General features: G+C 34.8%; 1 protein-coding gene across 1 annotated transcript in view; it reads right to left on the reverse strand.

The window, feature by feature from the left end:
• The window catches only part of LOC148954502 (kinesin-like protein KIF17), a 186,284-nt gene extending 170,908 nt beyond the window's left edge, over positions 1–15,376 (reverse strand). The window contains exons 1-3 of the mRNA XM_089086301.1: positions 15,319–15,376; positions 13,691–13,775; positions 9,457–9,625 (exon numbers count right to left, since the gene is read on the reverse strand). Of these exons, the coding sequence (XP_088942427.1) occupies positions 9,457–9,625; positions 13,691–13,775; positions 15,319–15,376 (312 nt within the window). The remainder of the gene's footprint in view (positions 1–9,456; positions 9,626–13,690; positions 13,776–15,318) is intronic.
• Between the last annotated feature and the right edge of the window lie 4,602 nt (positions 15,377–19,978).

The raw sequence follows: 19,978 nt of genomic DNA on the forward strand, positions 1-19,978 counted from the left end.
CTGAAGAGAAGGGTGTATTTTATTTATACCATATGTTCTAGGCTCAATGAAACATTAAAGCTAATCTTACAAAGTAGTGGTTTAAAGGTAGCTTTAAAAAGTAGTAGTACTTTGGGTAGTTTTCTAAATTCTGGAATTGATCGGACCTCCGTGCAGCAGCATCATCCATCAGACCCAATGTACTTGCGGAAACTTCTATGTGCGTATGTGACGTACTGACCAGAATTTAAAAATGAGATAAGTACAAAATCAAGATTCTATTTCATCAGCCTTAAAGAAAAATTCAGGGAAACAATTTGAATTCAAAAATTTATATTCAAAAATTTATATTCAAAAACATGGTTTTGAATAGAGATCCAGGTGAATTTGGCTAAAATCAGTTATAGATAATTTACTATGGTCATATAAAGTAAAGTTCATTTCCCCAAATACGCTTGACCTCTGCCCGCCTGATAATTCAAATCGAGATAATGAACCAGAAACTGGGAATTCAAGGAAACTTGCTTCCGTAGTTGCATTGAAAAAAGTTAAGAGCACTACATAATATGTAATTATTTTGTTCTGTATAAATATCGTTTGTTTTAATTTTATTACATTAGTTTATCTGCTTATGACGATCACTATGTATGTGATCAAAATATATAGATATTTTGTAATTGTTTTCACTGTCAAACAGTTCGTGGTAAAAAACTATAAGTAAGGAGCGACCCAGCTCAATAGTAACCAAAACTCTAAAAAACTAAATTTTGGTACCAATAGAACATCCAAAGAATTGGATTATTAAACTAATTCAAATTTATAAGTTTGATCAACGTTAGTCTTACCAATCAAAATTTAGGAGCCTGAGAATATTTGCCTTATCATAGGCAGCGCAATCGCGCTGGCTAAGTAAAGAACAATGTTGACACAATGTATTATTATTATTTTTTCCCTTATACCAGGGAACTTCGTATCGAAGGAGTTGTCGTAGAACAAGGGCTCATTCAATTGGAAATTGGAGTGGATTGTGCCCTTTTTAATAGTCGAAAGTGATTGGAAGGCAATTAACACCCCTTCCACTCCCACCACTTCCCCAAACACATCCAATCAAAATTTTGAGATAGCCATTTTGTTCAGCGTAGTTGATTTCCAGATAGAAACTATGTTTTTGAGGAGGACACTACCCGAAAACCCTGAGGGCAAGGGCTTTAAGTTATGCCCTGGGGGCATATAAGGTTTTTATAGACCGCATTGTCATAGAAACTTCAAAAAAGGCTCATTCGATTGGAAATTCAAAGGGCTAGTGCCCTTTTTAATAGTCGAAAGTAATTGAAGGGCTACTAATCCCTCTATCACGCCCACCTTTTCCCCAAACACATCCAATTAAAATTTTGAGAGAGCCATTTTGTTCAACTTTGTTGAAAGTTCTGGAAATTAGGTCTTTGAGGATATCAACCCCCCCCCCTCCCCCAAGCCCGCGGGGCAAGGGTTGTAAGTTATGCCTTGGGGGTATACAAGGTTTTTATAAAGAGCGTTGTCGTAGAAACTTCAAAAAAGGGCTCATTTGATTGGAAATTGAAATGGCTTATGCCCTTTTTAACATTTAAAAATGAATGGACGGAAACTAACACCCCATTCACGGCCACTATTTATCCAGACGCATCCAATCAAAAGGTTGAGAGAGACATTTTGGTCAACGTTTTTGAAAGTTCTAAAAATTGTATCTTTTAGTATGGCCCTCCCCCACAGCCCTCAGGAGAAGGGTTGTAAGTTATGCCCTAGTGGCATATAAGGTCTTTATTGAAAGCTTTGTCGTAAAAACTTAAAAAACGGCTCATTCGATTGCAAATTCAAAGGGCTAGACCTTCTTAATAATTGAAAGTGATTTGAGGGCAATTAATCCCCCTCTCACGCCCATCTTTTCCCCAAATACATCCAATAAAAATTTTTAGATAACCATTTTGTTCAGCGTATTTAAAAGTTTTATGAATTAGGTCTTTGAGGATGATAACCCCCTCAAAGCCCTCGGGGCAAGGGCTGTAACCTATGCCCTGGGGGCTTTTAAGGTTCTTATAGATAGTGATTTTGTAGAAACTTCAAAAAGGGCTCTTTCGATTGGAAATTAAAAGGGCTTGTGCCCTTTTAAATAGTCGAAAGTAATTGGAGGATAACTAAAACCCCTCTCACACCCACCATTTCCCCAAACACATCCAATCAAAATTTTGGATAGCTATTTTGTTCGACGTAGTTAAAAAGTCCGGAAATAATCTTTATCAGGGTGACACTCCCCCCACAGCCCTCTGGACAAGGGTTGTAAATTATGCCCTGGGGGCATATAAGTTTTTTTTTATAGAAAGCGTTATCGTAGAAACTTCGAAAAGGAATCATTCGATTGGAAATTATACCGACTACTTCCCTTTTTAATAGTCGAAAGTGATTGGAGGGCAAGTAACCCTCCTCTCACGCCCACCATTTCCCCAGACAAATCCAATTAAAATTTTGAGATAACTATTTTGTTCAACATAGTTGATAGGTCTGGAAATTATGTCTTTGAGGATGCCAACCCCTTACAGCCCTCATGGCAAAGGTTGTAAGTTATGTCCCGGGGCATATAAGGTTTTTTTTTATAGAAAGTGTTGTCGTAGAAACTTCAAAAAGGGCTCTTTCGATTGGAAATTAAAAGGGCTAGTGCCCTTTTGAATAGTCGGAAGTAATTGGAGGGCAACTAACCCCTCTCTCACACGGGCTCATTCGATTGGAAATTGGAAGGGCTAGTGCCTTTTTTAATAGTTGAAAGTGATTGGAGAGCAACTAACTCCCCTCTCACGCCCAGCATTTCCCCAAACATATCCAACCAAAATTTTGAGATAGCCGTTTTGTTTAACGTAGTTGATAGTTCTGGAAATTAGGCCTTTGAGGATGAAAACCCCCTCCCAGCCCTCAGGGCAAGGGTTGTAATTTTTGCCCTAGAGGTTTTATAAGGTGTTTATAGAAAGCGTTGTCGTAGAAACTCAAAAAGGGCTCATTCGATTGAAAATTGAAAGGGCTAATGCCTTTTTTAATTGTCAAAGTGATTGGAACGCTCAAAATTTTTATAGTAAAGATCGATATGGGTACAATATATTATTATTACTTTTTTTTGTTTAGATCAGGGCACTTCGTATCGAAGGAGTTGTCGTAGGAACTTCAAAAAGGGCTCATTCGGTTGCAAATAGAAAGGGCTAATGCCCTTTTTATAGTCGAAAGTGATTGGAGGGCAACTAATCCCCCTCCCGCGCCCACCCTACCATTTTTCCATTATGTTTAACTAAATGTTGCCTTAAGATTAAATCAAAATGCACTGTGATAATCAAGAGCGGATCCAGGATTTTTGTTCGGGGGGTTTTACTAATTTTCGACTCGGTTTTCGACTAATTTTACTGATTTTTACTAAGGTTTTACTAATTTTCGACTTATTTTCAACTCGGTTAAAAATTTCGGGGAGGGGGGAGGTTCAAACCGGGTAAACCCCCCCCCCTGGATACGGCCTTGGTGTTAATGCCAATTCCCAATAAGGCCTCTGAGCAGTATCCCAAGAACGACTGAAAGTATTATGCTCAAACTTTTGTGGCTACTTCTGCTCTTAAAATTTAACCAAATCAAAATAGCGTAAGTGTATCCAAGCTATCAAAGAAAGTAAACAGATTTTTTTTTTTTGCAAATGGTATCAAGTTTTTATTTCAGGTCAACTAGAGGAAGTATAAAACTAAATTAAACACTACTATTTGTGTCCAGATTTTTAAAAGGGTGCATGTTGTTAAAAATTGTTTAAAAATTTTTCTCCAAATAGTAGACCAAACTAAAAAGTCTTAAAAATTACGAAAAGATTTAAAGTATTATTTTCTTTTTCCCTGAAAAGACTATGTCAATATAAAACAAACAAAAACTAATTAAAAAAACTTTTTCCACAAAATAAGTTTTTCAAAGGAAAGTAAAGAACTCCATTAAACCAAAAATGAGCAAAAATAAAATCAAATAATCTACTAAGCGTGAAACTACCACAAATTAGCATCGATAAATAAATGAAACTCAAAAAGAACAGAAATTACAATGAAACCGAGTCAAACTCAAAACGAGCAGAAATTAACATGAACAGGGCTCAAAACCCCTGTGCCTTCCCAAGGCCAGAACATAAGTTGCACTTTACTGAAAAAATACAAATGAAAGTACATTGTCAATTAATATACATATACTGATATTTAGTAATCAAAATGTTAATTTAATTTGATTTACTAAAGTTATATAAGTAAAAACATTTATATTTTTTCAGTAAAGTGGAAACTACGTTCTATATTCTATGACGGTGTTACATGATAGTAACTATTCCAACTCGGATTTCGCATCTTTCGGCGTCTTTAATTGATAATTGTTTCGTTAATGGTGGATTCCAAGCAGATGTGGTTGTGTCCGACGGCTTAGATCACCTTCTTTTAATAAGTAAAATAAAGCTGAATCAGTCAAAGGAAAATAAACGAAATGAAAGGGCTTTGTTTTACTGTAAAATGAATAATAAAAACCTTAAGAGTTTTGCAAATATGATGGATAAAACAAATTTCTCGCTTGTAATAGAGGAAAAGTGTCCAAATACAGCATATGACCTCTTCAGTGAGATAGTGACGAATGTAATGTAATGAATGAAACATGTCCCTTGCGAAGAATAAACCCTAATAGAAATTTTCTTAAGAAACCATGGATAACAAAAGCTATTCTAGTTTCAATAAAGCAGAAAAACGAACTTTATGTGAATTATTTAAAGGATCATTCAGATGGTAATTTTATAAAATTCAAAAGTTTTCGGAATATTTTAAATTCAGTAAAATGGAATGCTCAGGAAGTTTATTTCCAAAATAAATTTCATGAAAATTAAGGGAATATGAAATATAAATGGAAAACAATAAATAAACATTTGGGTAAATTTCATAGTAAGGAGGAGGCGAGAGCCGACAAGGAGGAGACGACAGGAGGTCGTCTTTCTGATACTAAACTCATTGCGAAATTTCTGAGTGGGTATTTTGCAAATGAAGGGAAAAGACTTTGCGATCAAGCGCGGGATAAACTGCGCACATCTGCTAGTTTTGGATCTCTCTTTGAAAGACAGCCTGCAAGTGAGAATTCCTTTGAGTTTGCAAGATATTCGGAACAGAAAGTGGCACAATTCCTGGCTACAATGAATTCAAGCTCTAGCGGGATGGTTGAGTTTTTGCTGAAACTCATAAAAGCCGCAAAAACGAGTGTCTTACCTGTCTTGGCGCGCCTCATCAACCTTTCTCCGGATCTTGGAGTCTTCCCGGAAGCACTAGATTGCAAGAGAGATTCTTCTTCATAAAGGAGGGAAAAAAGATGACCCATCGAATCGAAGACCTATATCTATTCACCCATTTTTCTCTAAGTTATATGAGAAAGTGGCACATACCCAGTTAATATATCATATTGAAAAGAATAAAATTCTTGAAAAGAACTATCTACGGATATGGCAGTTCTGAGGTTGGTTGATTGGAATAGTTATGCATTTGAAGCTGGTCTCATACCCGCAGCTGTGTTTTTGGATATGAAAAAAGCGTTCGTTACGGTGGACCTCCCAGATCTTATTCAAGCTCTTGACTCGATTGGGGTAAAGGGTTTAAGCCTGGATTGGTTTTCATCGTATCTGCACAATCGGTATCAGATAATTCATAATGGATCATTTTTATCTTCAAAAAAGAAAATAAAGTGTGGGGTCCCACAAGGGTCAATCCTGGGACCCCTACTTTTCATCGTTTTTATTGATCGAGTGATACATTACCTGTCAGAGGCTGGTGTCATCCTGTTTGCAGATGACACTTTGCTCTTTCTGGTAGCGCCCTCACTTGATGTTTCGTATAATTAAATTCATTATGTAGTTTCTGAATTTATAGCTTCTTCTCAAGAAAATATGTTAACCCTAAACTTTTCGAAAACTTTTTTTCATGATATTTTCTAGACTTTCGTCAAGTGCTGGAAATGATCATATTACGGTTCAAGGAAATGTGACAAAGAAAGTAGCAACAACGAAGTATTTGGGGTTTTAAATTGATGAAAACCTGCGTGGAAAAACTATTCAAGTGCGATAGCTGAAAAATTAAGCAGAAGCCTTGGGAAGATGCGAAGGATTAAAAATCTAGTCCCAAAGAGATTCTAAAAATTATTTATGTTTCTATATTTTGTCCATATATTAGCAGTAATTTTTTAACATATTTCAAAAGAGTACAAAAACGTCAAAATAAAGCTGTAAAATTATTATCGGAATTTTAAGATTCTGAAGAGATTCCTGCTCATGAGCATTTTAAAAAGAATAAAATAATGAATATATCCCAAATTTGAGATTACCAAGTCGCGATTTTGTCGTATAAATATTTGGATCAGCTGCTCACCCCTGCTTTTGAAAATCTTCATACTTTTAATAGAGACCGTCATAATCATAATACAAGAAAAGCTGATAACTTAACTCATGAGTTTAGGATCACCACTCGGGCATCTTTTGTGATTCGCCATTCTGGTCCCCATGTTTGGGATATATTGCCCGAGTGTGTGGAAAATGCGCCTAGTCTTCCGGCTTTCAAGTCAGGGGCAAAGAAGTTTCTTCTATATCGTGAGTGATTTTGATGTCAAGCCCGTTCCAGATTGTCTTTCTATTCAAGGTATTTTCCTGATTTTCTTTGCTGTTAATTTTGTTGTTTTCTATTTTCTTCTTGTCTTTTCCTCTTTCTCATTTTTCCTTTCTTCTTTCATCAGTTGTTTTGCTTGTGTGTTGAGTAGCTCGGTTTGCTCGGTATGAAAGTGGCTTTAATTAGCTGAGAATGATAACCTCGCTTGCCCTTTCAAGCTTATTGCCTTTCTTGGCAGGCGAAAGGCCAACAGTGTTTGTTTTCTTTTTTTAATAAACGTATATCTCCTCTCATCTCTATACAGGCTCATCTTAGTCTTGACAAGATTTTTGAATAGACTAAAATTAAGCTAGGGGGGGGCAAACCGAGGTCTGGGAGGGGAATTACGCCCCTGATCTGTTTCTTTTTTAATTGGATTCCTTTTCAAAGAATGTTTTAATATGATAAAGTCTTTGATCATAATAAAAAATTTTATTTCGTTGAAGAAACATTTCACGACTATTTCATTATAAAATGAAAATTTAATTCTCGCCCCTATCTTCAGAAAATCAAGTTTCTATGATAAGCTAAAAAACTGCAATGCAGCAGAGGTATCAATCGTGAAGAGTTTTACTAGTTATGAAAGGTGGGGAGGGGTATGGCAGGGTCAGAGACCCTGTTTATGATTACGATATAACGTAGACTATGACGTAGTTGACGCCAACTCGAAAGCCAAATATTTTTGGAAAATTATAACGTGTATGAAGGGATTGCCCCTCCTCAACACCTCGTTCTTTACGCTAAAGCTTTTCAGTACTTCTAAAAAAATCTTCTTGTTGTTCTAATTAAACGAGCGTTGTGTTTCAGGAGTCGTTCTTAAGGATTCGGGACAAAATTCAAACTTTAACGTAAAAACTGAGATATTGAGAAGGTGGCGATTCCTTCATATTCGTAACAATTTCGTTTTAAGTGTTAATGTTACTCCTTACCTCCAATTGAAAAAAAACAGGTTTTTTTTTAAATTTCTGATCGTTTTTTGCAAAAAAACCCAGGAAATCTGGCCCCACCTCCATGGCAAAATTTCCCCTCCCCACGGAAAAACCCTCTAAACTATTAAATCACGGCGGAAATTTACCCCGAAGGGATTGCCCTTAACAACTCCGCGTGTAAAATTGAGACGGAAAAAAGAAAGCAAGACGCATAAAAAAAAATTATAGGAATTCTGACAAATTTCCCTAAGTGCATAATTTTCCCTGACAAGTTCACACCCTGGGAATTTCCATTCCCAGGAAAACTCCCCCACAGGAAAATCCCCAGCGGAAAATTCGCCCCCCCCCACCCGAAAATGTTTACATAGACTACTTACCAATAACAAATAGTATTTGTAAACAATGGGCAAATTTTATAACTTAAAGACCTTTACCCTGGGGCTTTGGGGGGAGTATGTTATATACAAAGGCATAATTATTGGGCGTTTCAACTATGATGAACAAAATGGCTACCTCAAAATTTTGATCGTACGATTTTAGGAAAAAGGTGCGGGGGAGGGGGCCTAGTTGGCCTCCAATTTTTTTGGTCACTTAAAAAAGAAAATAGAATTTTCAATTTGCAAGAAGTCATAGTCAGAAGATGTGACGATTCCAAGCTGTGACAGTCACAAATAGTATTTGTCGTAAGCAGGTGTCGTCACAGTTTCAATCGCAAGTAGCATTAGTCACAGATTCAAATGAGCCCTCTTACAGTATTCTAGGACCGCTGGGTCGATACGATCACTCTTGGAAAAAAACAAAAAAGAAACGCATCCGTGATCTTTTTTCTGGCAAAAAAATACAGAATTCCACATTTTTGCAGATAAGAGCTTGAAACCTCTACAGTAGGTTTTTCTGATACGCTGAATCTGATGGTATGATTTTCGCTCAAATCTTATGACTTTTAGGGGATGTTTCTTCCCTTTTTTCGCCTAAAATCAGGCAAATATTCTCAGGCTCGTAGCTTTTAATGAGTATAACTAAATTTAATGAAACTTATATATTTGAAATTAGCAAAGTAAGCCTATTCTTTTGAAATATCGATTGATATCAAAATTACGTTTTTAGAGTTTGGTTACTATTGAGCCCGGGTCGCTCCTTACTTACAGTTCGTTACCACAAACTGTTTGATAAAGTTGCCACTGCAAGTTTCAAACTGATAAGAGGTCAAATATTCAAATATGATCTAATGATTTGCTTTTATCAGACATGATAAGCCAACATAAGACTTACCCACCTTTTCCCCCTATAAAATGTATTCGTCAAAATTGGGCAATTTTCATAATTTACGTTCCTTGTACCTTGGTCTACATCCATCCTGCATACCATAATAGCAATAAATGTAGGATTTTCTCACTATCTCACACAAAATAAATATCCAAAAGTTTGATCTAATGCCAAAGAGTTATGGGAGCGCCCGAAGGAAGAAAAGAGGAAGAGAGAAAAATTTCTGCCCCTCAATTACTTTTAGTGCATAAGAAGAACAATGTAGCCCTAAATAATCGGTTGAATGAACTTCCTCTGAAATGATCACCTCTTTCATACGAAGTCACCAGAAAAAAAATGGAAGATACTTCACTCTATACTAGGTTAATGCTACTTAGTTATCTCTGATATACTCATGTCTCGGTGTTTTCAGTGATTTCGGTGGTTTCAGCAGCACATACACCAAACCAAATCAATCTAATCGTAGCTGCTATGTAATTTTTTTTATTTTTTTTTATTAATTATGTCAATTGTCATATAAGTAGATATGGATAAATAGTAGTAAAACATCGAATCAGAAAAGGAAGCTAGCATAGGCCTACCAAAATTTGTGTTGGACTAATAACTTGAACTGACTCTGACTCTTCAGTACGAATTTGTTTAGCGTTAAGTGGCTTGATTCTAACAATAACACGGACATTTCCCTCATTTTCTCCATCATCGTCTGCAAGAGAGTTAATAGATCCAGTTAGAGAGACAGTGCTACCATACCTATAAAAGAAGGTCATTTGAAACACCTTTCACGCATAATAGATATTCTAAGAAACTTTTTTTGGCTTCTGAAAAGGTTAAAGTTTGCAGGATCCAATGCAGAGGACTGTCTAATCAAAATGAACAGGTATTTTCTCGGGAATCATTTCATTAAACTCTACAAATTCTGTTTTATATCCTCATGACCTGTTTTATCATTTTTCTGAAGTTTCAAACAAGTTTCTTTCTCGTGAGGGAGTAGTTAGCGAAGCTCTGAATCGAGTGGACAGAAGAGGAAAGCGTGAATTTTGTATTAACCTCAGGTCAGGTGGCTTAGTGATGCAATGAATTACCAATAGTAAAAGTATGAATTTTAATTTCGGTTTCCATAAAAATGAAATAAGTTGTGTATGTGGTTCTGAATTAAGTTGTCAACTGCATCAATTTATTGCTTTATATATAATAACATAAAATAACATTTATATATAAAATAAAATAACTAAAATAAAATAATAAAATAAATAAAATAAAATAACATTTATATATAAATATATAAAATAACTTTATATAAAATAACATTTTCAAGAATCACTATCGAAAGAATGACACGTTCCTTGTTTCATCTTCTATGAAATGACACTTATTGAGTGAGATGTGACGAAAAAGGCGAGTTCAATCCTTCAGGAAGAGATTGTACTTAAAATCTTTGCTTAAAGTTTTGGAATCAAAGACTCTCTCAAAGGGAGTCTAAAGAGTTCCTTTTAGGCCTCTTTCCAAGTTGTAAGGCTTCTAGAAACAAATGATAACAATCCTACTGAAAAGTATAATAATTGCTTCTATGAAATTTTAGTAAAATATTTATTATTCGAAGCTGTTTTGGATTAAATAAAAAAGTTCTTTAACTGATAGTAAGGAGCAACATTAAAAGTCAAAACAAACAGAAGTTAATCTGTATATAAGGGGGTTTCCCCCTACTTGCTCTTCACGCTAAAGTTTCTTAGCACTTTTAAAAAAGCCTCCTATTCTGGTTAGCCTCCTAGCCCTTGTGCTTCAGGAGTCGTTCTTAAAAAATTGAGACGAACTGTCAAACTTCGGAAAAAAAAAACACAAACAGGCAAAATAAGAAAAGGTGTATTTTTGTTAAGACATAAGTTATTTTCAAGTCTAAATAATCAAATAATACTTATTTTCGCTAGTTTTCAACAGGCTATAAAAAAATTAATTGCTTGGGTAAAAACATGCAAGTAAATTCAAGCATAGCAAGTATATACAGCAAGTATACACAACACACAAGTATGGGCGAGTATATAATCGTCCACTGAAGTGGGGAGATTTCGGATCCGTGCCTTGCCCTCAATCGCGAATTTGTAAATATTTTTTTATTATTTTTAGTATTTTATACATTTGTTTTTGTTTATCACCCCATCCTTTCAAAAAATTCAAGTTCATTTACCTGAAAGTAAACTAAAGTCAATACAAAATTTCAACCATGTCAGATATTAAATAAAAAAAAGATTTTTCTACTGAAAATAAAGAGCAACAATAAAACTTAAAATAAACAGAAATTATTTCGAATATAAGGAAGGCTGGATCCCTGTCTTTACGCTAAAGTTCTTTAGTGCTTTTAAAAAAGATTCTGATTCTAATTAAACAAACCTTGTGTTTCAGGAATCGTGCTAAAATAATTTGGACAAAAGTTCAAACTTTACCGTAAAGAACGGTATATGGAGAAGGGGGCAGCCACCTCATATACGGAATAATTTCTAATTGTTTTAATTTTTAGTGTTACTCCTTACTTTCAATACAAAAAATGTGTTTTTATTTAATTTCCGATTGCTTTTCAGGTAATCCAAATAAATCCATCTCCCTCTCCATGAAAATCCCCCCCACCAAATATTCCCCAATAGAACATTCCTCCCACGTAAAATCCTCCCTCGCAGAAAATTACCCTAGGACAATGCTATCGGTGCTGCCAATTCCCCGTCTCGGCTTTAATTTTTTAAAGACGATTCCGCCCGAAAATACTCCTTAGCGTACTTGCATTTGAAAAAAAAAGACTTATTTTTTTATTTAATTTCTTATCTTTTTTAGGTCATGGTAGAATCCCCTATGTGTGGAAAGCATTCCCCAGAAAGCATCCCCCCCCCAATGGAAAAATTCTCTCTCGCGGAAAAGTTCACCATAGAGGATTTTTCATGGTGATAGTGATAATTCCTCAATGGAAAATTTCTCCAATGGAAAATTCCCTTCTCCACAAAAATCTCCCGTAGAAATCCGACTCCGCTGAAAATTTCCCCCGGACAATATCCCTAAGCATATCCACATGTAAAACGGGATTGCCAACGAGAAAGTAGGATAAATAAAATGAATTTTGTATATGAATTCTGACAAATTTCCCCCGTACAAAATTTCTCCTGAAAAGTTCATCCTTGGAAACATCCATCCCAATGGGAAATACTCCCCGTAGAAAATCCATCCCCAGAAAATCCGCCCCCTTAAAAATGTTTGTATACTTTCTAATGACAAATACTATATGTAAACAATTGGCAAATTTCATTAATTTTCAGCCCCTCCTTCGGGGACTCTGGAGGGTCATATCATCCTCAAAAAAATAATTATTGGACCTTTCAACTATACTGAACAAAATGGTTATCTCAAGATTTGGGTTGGAAGATTTTTGGAAAAAAGGCGCTGAATGTGGGCTAGTTGCCCTCCAATTTTTTTGGTCATTTAAATAGGTACTAGAAATTATAATTCCGTTCAAATGAGGTCTCCCCATCTCGTAGGGCTAATCAGGGCCATTGGTTCGATACGATCACCCCTGAGAAGAACAAAGAAAAAAAAAATAAACGCAACCGTGATCTTTCTCCTGGAAAAAATAATAATAATAATTCACATTTTTAATGATGGGAGCATGGAAACTCTACAGTAGGGTCCTCTGATACACTGAATCTAATGCTGCAATTTTCAATTAGATACCTTGACTTTTGGGGTATGTTTTCTCGATTTTCCGAAAAACAGGCAAATTTTCTCAGCCTATTAGCTTTTGATGGGTAACATTAAATTTAATGAATCTTATATATTTGGAATCATAAAAAGCCAATTCTTCTGATGTGTCTATCACTATTAAAATTCTGTTTTTATAGTTTTGGTTACTATTGGGTCGAGTCGCTGATTACTTAAAGTTCGTTACCACAAACTTTTTGATAGGAAGACGATTTATGCTTAAATTTATCATTTCTAATTGATCGTGAAATAATTTGTGATAGTGATAGAATATACAATATTTTGGGCTCTTAATTCATTCCCAGAAACGGAATTATGTAGATAATTTGTTGGGATTTTCGACATATGTAATGTTTCCCAGGAAATCCATTTTTATTGCTTCCCAGAGATTAAGAAAATACTGATCTCTGAACATTCTTTTCGATATATGTTAATTTATTATAGGTTTTGAGGTAGTCCTATATATCAGTTTAATTTTATTAAACTCAACCCTCATTGTACTACTAGTAAGCATAAAAACTGACTAGCTAGTACATGCTGCAATTATGGAAATATGGAAATAGAGAAATAATAGAAACAATTGTGGAAATATGGAATTTTTTTTAGGTTTTACGCTATGAGCCAAAGTAGTGCATACCATAGTGCATTAGCAAAAAGCAATAAAATTGATTAGGTTTCAGACGGTCAGTTAGGGCTTCCAGAAAGGCGATTTCATACCAGTGTTCTAGAACAGTTCACTGAAAAAAGAAAATATAGGTGGCAATATGTGGTACTTATGTATTATAGCGAAGACACCCAAGAAGTAAAGTTAGGTTAATCCTAATGAAATATACCAAAATATGATGAAAATATCAAATTGGTTTGATTAATTAATTTAATAACTTAAAATAATAAATTGAATTGTGGATTTACCCAATATAATTGATGTACATGTTAATAAATCTAGCCTTATCAATTAAAGACACTGCTTTTTGCAGTAATCTACGGCCTGACACTAAATCTTCCGGTCATGTGGAATAATATGAAGTTAAAACGTTTAAAATAACCTTTGATCCACTAAGTCTGAGAACAAATAATTACCGTGAGCTATCACTCGGACTCGGAATTTCTTCAGATGAAACCTTCCCTGTATTAATTTTCTTAGAACTTAAGTGACCTTTCATATCTGGAAAACAAATACTAATATGTTTCCATGAAAAAACATTTCTATAGAAGATATTGTTTTGTTGTTTTGGTTTTATGGTCTGCGCGCTGTTGCGTTGCTAAGGCAAGTTTGAACAAAAGAATTCTAAATGCTACTATATCATTCAGCTAAAACATTAATAAGTAAAGTTGTTACAGTACTGTGAAAGGTGTATTACGTCATTTTATTCCGAGGGAAAATTATTATTCTTACACTTTTCACACAATCACCTTAGAATCTTTTAATTCTTATTTTGGCCGATTGGGGAGTCTGCAGTAAATCATTGAATTACTGGTGTAAAACGAATATGGTTTTCTTAACGCTAAAGAAATAAAAAAAAACTTTGAAAATTGGAATTTGCCAATTTCTACGAAAAAAAACCTCTAATCATCAAATCAAAGATATATTGATCATTATATTTTGAAAGCCAAGATAGCAAGAACTTAGTTTTCGAGCTTAATTCCGAAAAGACTCATTTTTTCCGTTTGTTTAAATCAAGGCAAAATTTGTAGAGAAAAAAAATTCCCTTGTTTAGCTGAACAATATGGTTTCATTTATTACTTATAAATACATGAACTTCTTTCGGGCATCTTCTGAGCAATAGATTCTCAAACATTCGTCGTTGGTATTTCACCAAAAACTATTGGTTCAAAAAAGCTGACATTTAGCTAGATTTCAGATATTCCTCCAAATTTACCCGATCCTAGTTCAGGGAACATACAATTCGAGGATGTTGCTGGTTATCCCTATATTTTAATAGGAAGCTTAAAACTTGCCCGAGCTGCTATCTTCTGGGCAAAAAACATTATCTGGGACAAAGGGAGCAGTACATGATATATAGGGATTTTCAACCGAGATTTTAAGGATTTGTGTTTGCCTTAATACCATCTGCTATATTAGTTGCTGCGGTCTGGTTACTAATAAAGAGGCGCCACGAAGTTTTACTAGGTCTTAGTTCACAGATTGCTGTTTTAGAATCACCACAACGACTGTCTGTCTAATCTTTCCACTCCTTAAGGCCATTCATATGTTAAGATGAATTTCTCAAAACTTCCGAATAAAAAGGCTTCAGGGTTTTCGCTGGTACTGGTACAGGGAACGGTGTGGGGCTGTATTTCACATATCGTGGTGCTTAATTTCTCAATACACTATTCAAGGAATTTCACAATATCCAGACAGTTATCTTACACATATTGCTTATGAGTATGACGAAAAGAAATATTTACAAAGACCCAAAGAATTCTCGGTACTGTTGCTATTAATGGTACGCACTAAAGACTTCAAGTTTGGCTAATGCTAATCAAAAAAAATAAAATAGGATGAATATATAATAGTTTAGAAACACGTTTGGGCTATATATTTGCACTTTAGGGGGGTGGGGGTAAAGAATAGCATATATTAAATACGTAACCTAACCTAACCCAGTTACCTTCCCCCCTCCCCCGAAACCCCCAAAAAACAACAGTTTAAATGTTGTAAATTCAATGAAAAACCACGCTCTTTGATCAATTTAGATAGCAACTACCAGCTTTACGGGTCGCCATCACTGCATTCCTTCGACAGTCCATAGCGCTGTGTATCATTAAGCGAAACTGTACCGAACTCTTTTCGATTAAAGAATCCTTTCATTTTTGACGCAACTCCAACACAGTTCCAGCGCAACCTTTTAGTATCGGCAAGTATATCGGCATAAACAATCCCAACATTATGAGCCCGACAAAAAAACTCAAACCAAATTAGTTGATCGTTATACGTTGCGCAGGAACTTGTCAGCAGCACCCGGGAACTATGCAGTACCGATTTGACGTCACATCCCCCCCCCCGGGGGTATTCCCTAAAAAGGTAGGGTAGCGCCAGTCCCCGTCCACCTGATCCCCACGGTTTAAAGGAGACTTTGCCGGCAGTTATATTGGTGCTTGCGACGGGTATCTACTCTCTTTAGCTTGCCTAATTGAAAATTTGTATTACTTTAGAAAAATATCTGTATTTAATACTCAATACAATTTGTACTCAAATAACAAAACTGTCAAATAGCCAGCTATAAAAAATGATCCGATTGTGAATAATTTACTCGTGATAGATTATGTCCTCACTGAACGAATGCTGTTATGCAAGGATTTAATGATTAACTATCCAATTAAACCCAGATATTTACCTACTGAACTCTTAATCAATACTTATTCAGTACTTTTCACAAGATAATTAACATTCGACTCACAAAGACATTCTCTTAAATCTCGATCCAGAACTAGGTATTTCTGCGGTCCACGACAACTCTGACGAAACCTTAACAACTATAAACCTTCTTAATTCTACTCCTTTAGATGTCCATGACAGTGTTTCAGAGTCCTCTATGAAACCTGCTGGTATTGCTATCTGGTGACCCTAAACTGGGTGGTTACATAAATAATATTACTGACAAAGAAAGCTAATCAGTTCTCATTTATAAGCTTTTTTAGTTTAGTTACCCCAATTCTCATATTCTTAAATTAAATACTTCTTTTATAAGACCTACTTTAGAACGTACGCGCCCTAAATGGCACTATGGCCCTACTAAACAAAACAAAGCCAAGTCGGGTCTATTCGATAAATAGCCGTTGGATCACCAGTAATGAAGGAAGAGTCCCATACCAAATTCTTCTTTAATTGTTTAAGGGCCAATATCCACCAATTTAAAGAGAGATGATCAAACAGTTCGTGGTAACGAACTGTAAGTGAGGAGCGACCCGGCTCAATGGTAACCGAAACTCTAGAAAACGGGTTTTTGATACCAATAGATACATCAAAAGAATCAAATTTCAATGCTGATTTCAAATATATAACTTTCATCAAGTTTAGTGCTATCCATTAAAACTTAAGCACCTGAGAAAATTTGGCTGATTTTCAAAAAAAGAGGGAAAGACCCCCTAAAAGTTATAGAACCTTAATGAAAATCACACCATGATATTCAGCGTATTAGAGAACCCTACTGTAGAGGTTTCAAGCTCCTTTTTTTTCAGGGGTGATTGTATCGACCCAGTGGTCATAGAATATCGTGGCAGGGCTGATTGGAACGGAAATTAAAAGTTCTAGTGCCCTTTTTAAGTGACCAAAAAAATGGAGGGCAATTAGGCCCCCTCCCACGCTCATTTGTTTCCCGAAGTTTCCTGACCCAAATTTTGAGATTTCAGTTCTGTTCAGTATGACCTAAAGTATTACAACTATGTCTTTTAGGATGACTTAATCCCTCAAAGTCCCCGGGGAGAGGGCTGAAAGTTATGAACTTTACCCAATGTTAACATATAGTATTGGTTCTTGGGAAGTATACAGAAGTTTTCAGGAGGTTTTTTTTCTGGTAGTGGGGGGTGGGGGTGGTTTGGGGGTTATGTTGGAGGATCTGTCCATGAAGGAAGTTTTCAGGGGGGAAGGGAAATTGCCATGAAGGGGGTGCCGGACTTGCCAGCATTATTTATTGGTTATTGGGAAGTATACAGACATTTTCAGGAAGGATTTTTTCCTGGTGGGGGGGGGGCTGGAGGAGGGGGTTACTCGGGATAATCTTTACGTGGAGGATGTTTCTTTGGGGTAAGGGACATTTCTATGAAGGGGGTGCCGGATTTCCAAGCATTATTTAAAAAACGATCAGAAATTAAATTTAAAAAAAAATGTTTTTTCAACTGAAAGTAAGAAGCAACATTAGAACTTAAAACGAACAGAAATTATAACGTATGCGAGGGGGTTCTCCCCCAAGTCAATACCTCGCTCTTTACGCTACAGTTTTTTTAGTGCTTTCAAAAGAGCTTTCTATTCTAATTACACGAACTTTTTGATTCAGGGGTTTGTGAATTAAATTTTTTTTTAACTTTTAACGTAAAGAGCGTGGTATTGACTAAGGGGAGAACCCCCTCATATACGTAATAACATATACGTAATAAGAAAAAAACAATAAAAAAGAACAAGCGATACGGCTCAATAGTAATCGAAACTTTTAAAAACGGAATTTTGATGTCAATAAATGTATCAAAAGAATGGGTTTATAATGCTGATTCTAAATATATAAATTTTATTAAGTTTAGTATTACTCATCAGATGCTATGAGCCTGAGAAAATATACCCGATTTTTTAAAGAGGGGGGAAACATCCCCTACAAGTAAAAGAATTTTAATGAATATCCCACCGTCAGATTCAGCGTATCAGAAAACCCTATTACATAGGTTTCAAGCTCATACCTGCAAAAATCTGCAACTTTGTATTTTTTGCCAGAAGAAAAATATACGAATATAGAAGTTAGTTACGTAAGTTAATTTGTAAATTACGTCATAACCAAATTTAGAGACATCCATTTAGCAATAAAAAAGTAAAATTTTTATGCAAATTTTGTTTACTTATTCGATGACGGTGAGCCAAAATAAAAGCTTCATTAACTAAAAAACGATCAGAAATTAAATTAAAAAAAACAATTTTTTAAACTGAAAGTAAGGAGCGACATTAAAACTTAAAACGAACAGAAATTATTCCGTATATGAAAGGGGCTGTCCCCTCCTCAACGCCTCGCTCTTTCGCTAAAGTTTGACTCTGTCTCACAACTTTGTTTTTTAAAACAATAAAAAACTTTAGCGTAAAGAGCGAAGCGTTGAGGAGGGGACAGCCCCTTTCATATTCGAAATAATTTCTGTTCGTTTCAAGTTTTAATGTCGCTCCTTACTTTCAGTTTAAAAAACTTGTTTTTTTTTATTTAATATCTTAAAAGACCTTAACCCTGATTTTATGATCTACAACATTTTCATCTATTAGACAGTTTCGATCACTATAAAGTTTCTTACTTTTTAATTCCAATGTGCAATATTCCTAGTTTTCCCATCAATCAAAATATTCTGAAAAGCAAGAAGCTTTTAAAGCGCTTAGCCAATTCGAACATTTTTCTCTCGAAGAAATTGCCGTATTAACAGCTTATGCTTTTATTCTTCATTTGTTGTTTTGAAGCATAATAAAAAAGGAAATGTCTCCTTAGAAACAAATATATGCACTATAATCGGAAATTGAATTTTCTAATTTGAAAATGAAAAATTAAGAACGTGAGAAAAAGATAATAACTAGGAAAATCAAATCAAAAAAGTAAAGTAAAGTTTTTCTAAACATTAATCTTGATTTGTTTTCCAAAAACTGGTTGCTGGAAAAAAGTTGAGACCGATAGTAAAACCTAGAATGAGCAGAAATAAAGTCAAATATTAATTGGAACTAAAAACGAATCTAAATTATAATGAATGATTGAAACCAACGGAAATACAACTGAATATTTGCATCAACCATAATAACAACAGAGACTACAATGAATGAATAGAGCAAACCTAAATCGAATAGAGAAAAAAAGGACATTAAATCTAGAATATATGGAAATTAAAACAGATACAAAATACGAAATATCGAAGACAAAATTGCCTTTCCATGACGATAAATAATAGCTCGAATAGGGATAAATCTTTTTATTAAACAGTGAAAAAAAAATGTACTGGATATTTCGATCACATGTACAGTCATTGTCATCATCATTGGACACATGATCGAAATATCTAGTAAATTTTGATTGCTTTTTCTCTTTTTAATAAAAGGATTTATCCCTATTCGAACTGTTATTTATAGTAACATATACGAGTTGGACTACTACATTCCTTCCCCCTTAAAGACTTTAAAGACCAACGCTTTATTGAAAAGAACTTGTATGTTCAATTTATTTTTTACTTTCTATAACATAAACAACAATACAACAGCAACAAAAATTCAGAGTGTAAGCCAATTTTTACAAATTGGAGCTGCCCCAAACAACAGTGGGAGTATCATCCCCTTTTTTAATTCTCTAAAAAGCTCGAATGTCATCTACGCTAAAATAGGAATGAGACGTACTCACACTTTTCGAAAAGTGTGATTTTTGTTATTCAAAATAATATTAACAAGAAGAAAAAATCATGACGGTAATCAACATTACAGAAAAGAAAAAAAAATACTTCTTGGATTTATTACATTTTAACTTTAAGGTTAGTTAAATTTTTCAAAATGGACACTTTTTTATCAAAACTTTTTTCTTTTATTTTTTTTTTTTTCATTCTAAAATGTTGGAACATGAAAACATTGCTAAAACTTTTAAAACAAAGATAGGTAATCTGCAGCAATCTTTCAAATTCGTAAATCAGTGTTTTGAAGTGGTAAAT

The sequence above is a fragment of the Artemia sp. Qi Xiang Cuo genome, chromosome 3 (assembly GCF_049724085.1).
Source record: "Artemia sp. Qi Xiang Cuo chromosome 3, ASM4972408v1, whole genome shotgun sequence".
NCBI lineage: Eukaryota > Metazoa > Arthropoda > Branchiopoda > Anostraca > Artemiidae > Artemia > Artemia sp. Qi Xiang Cuo.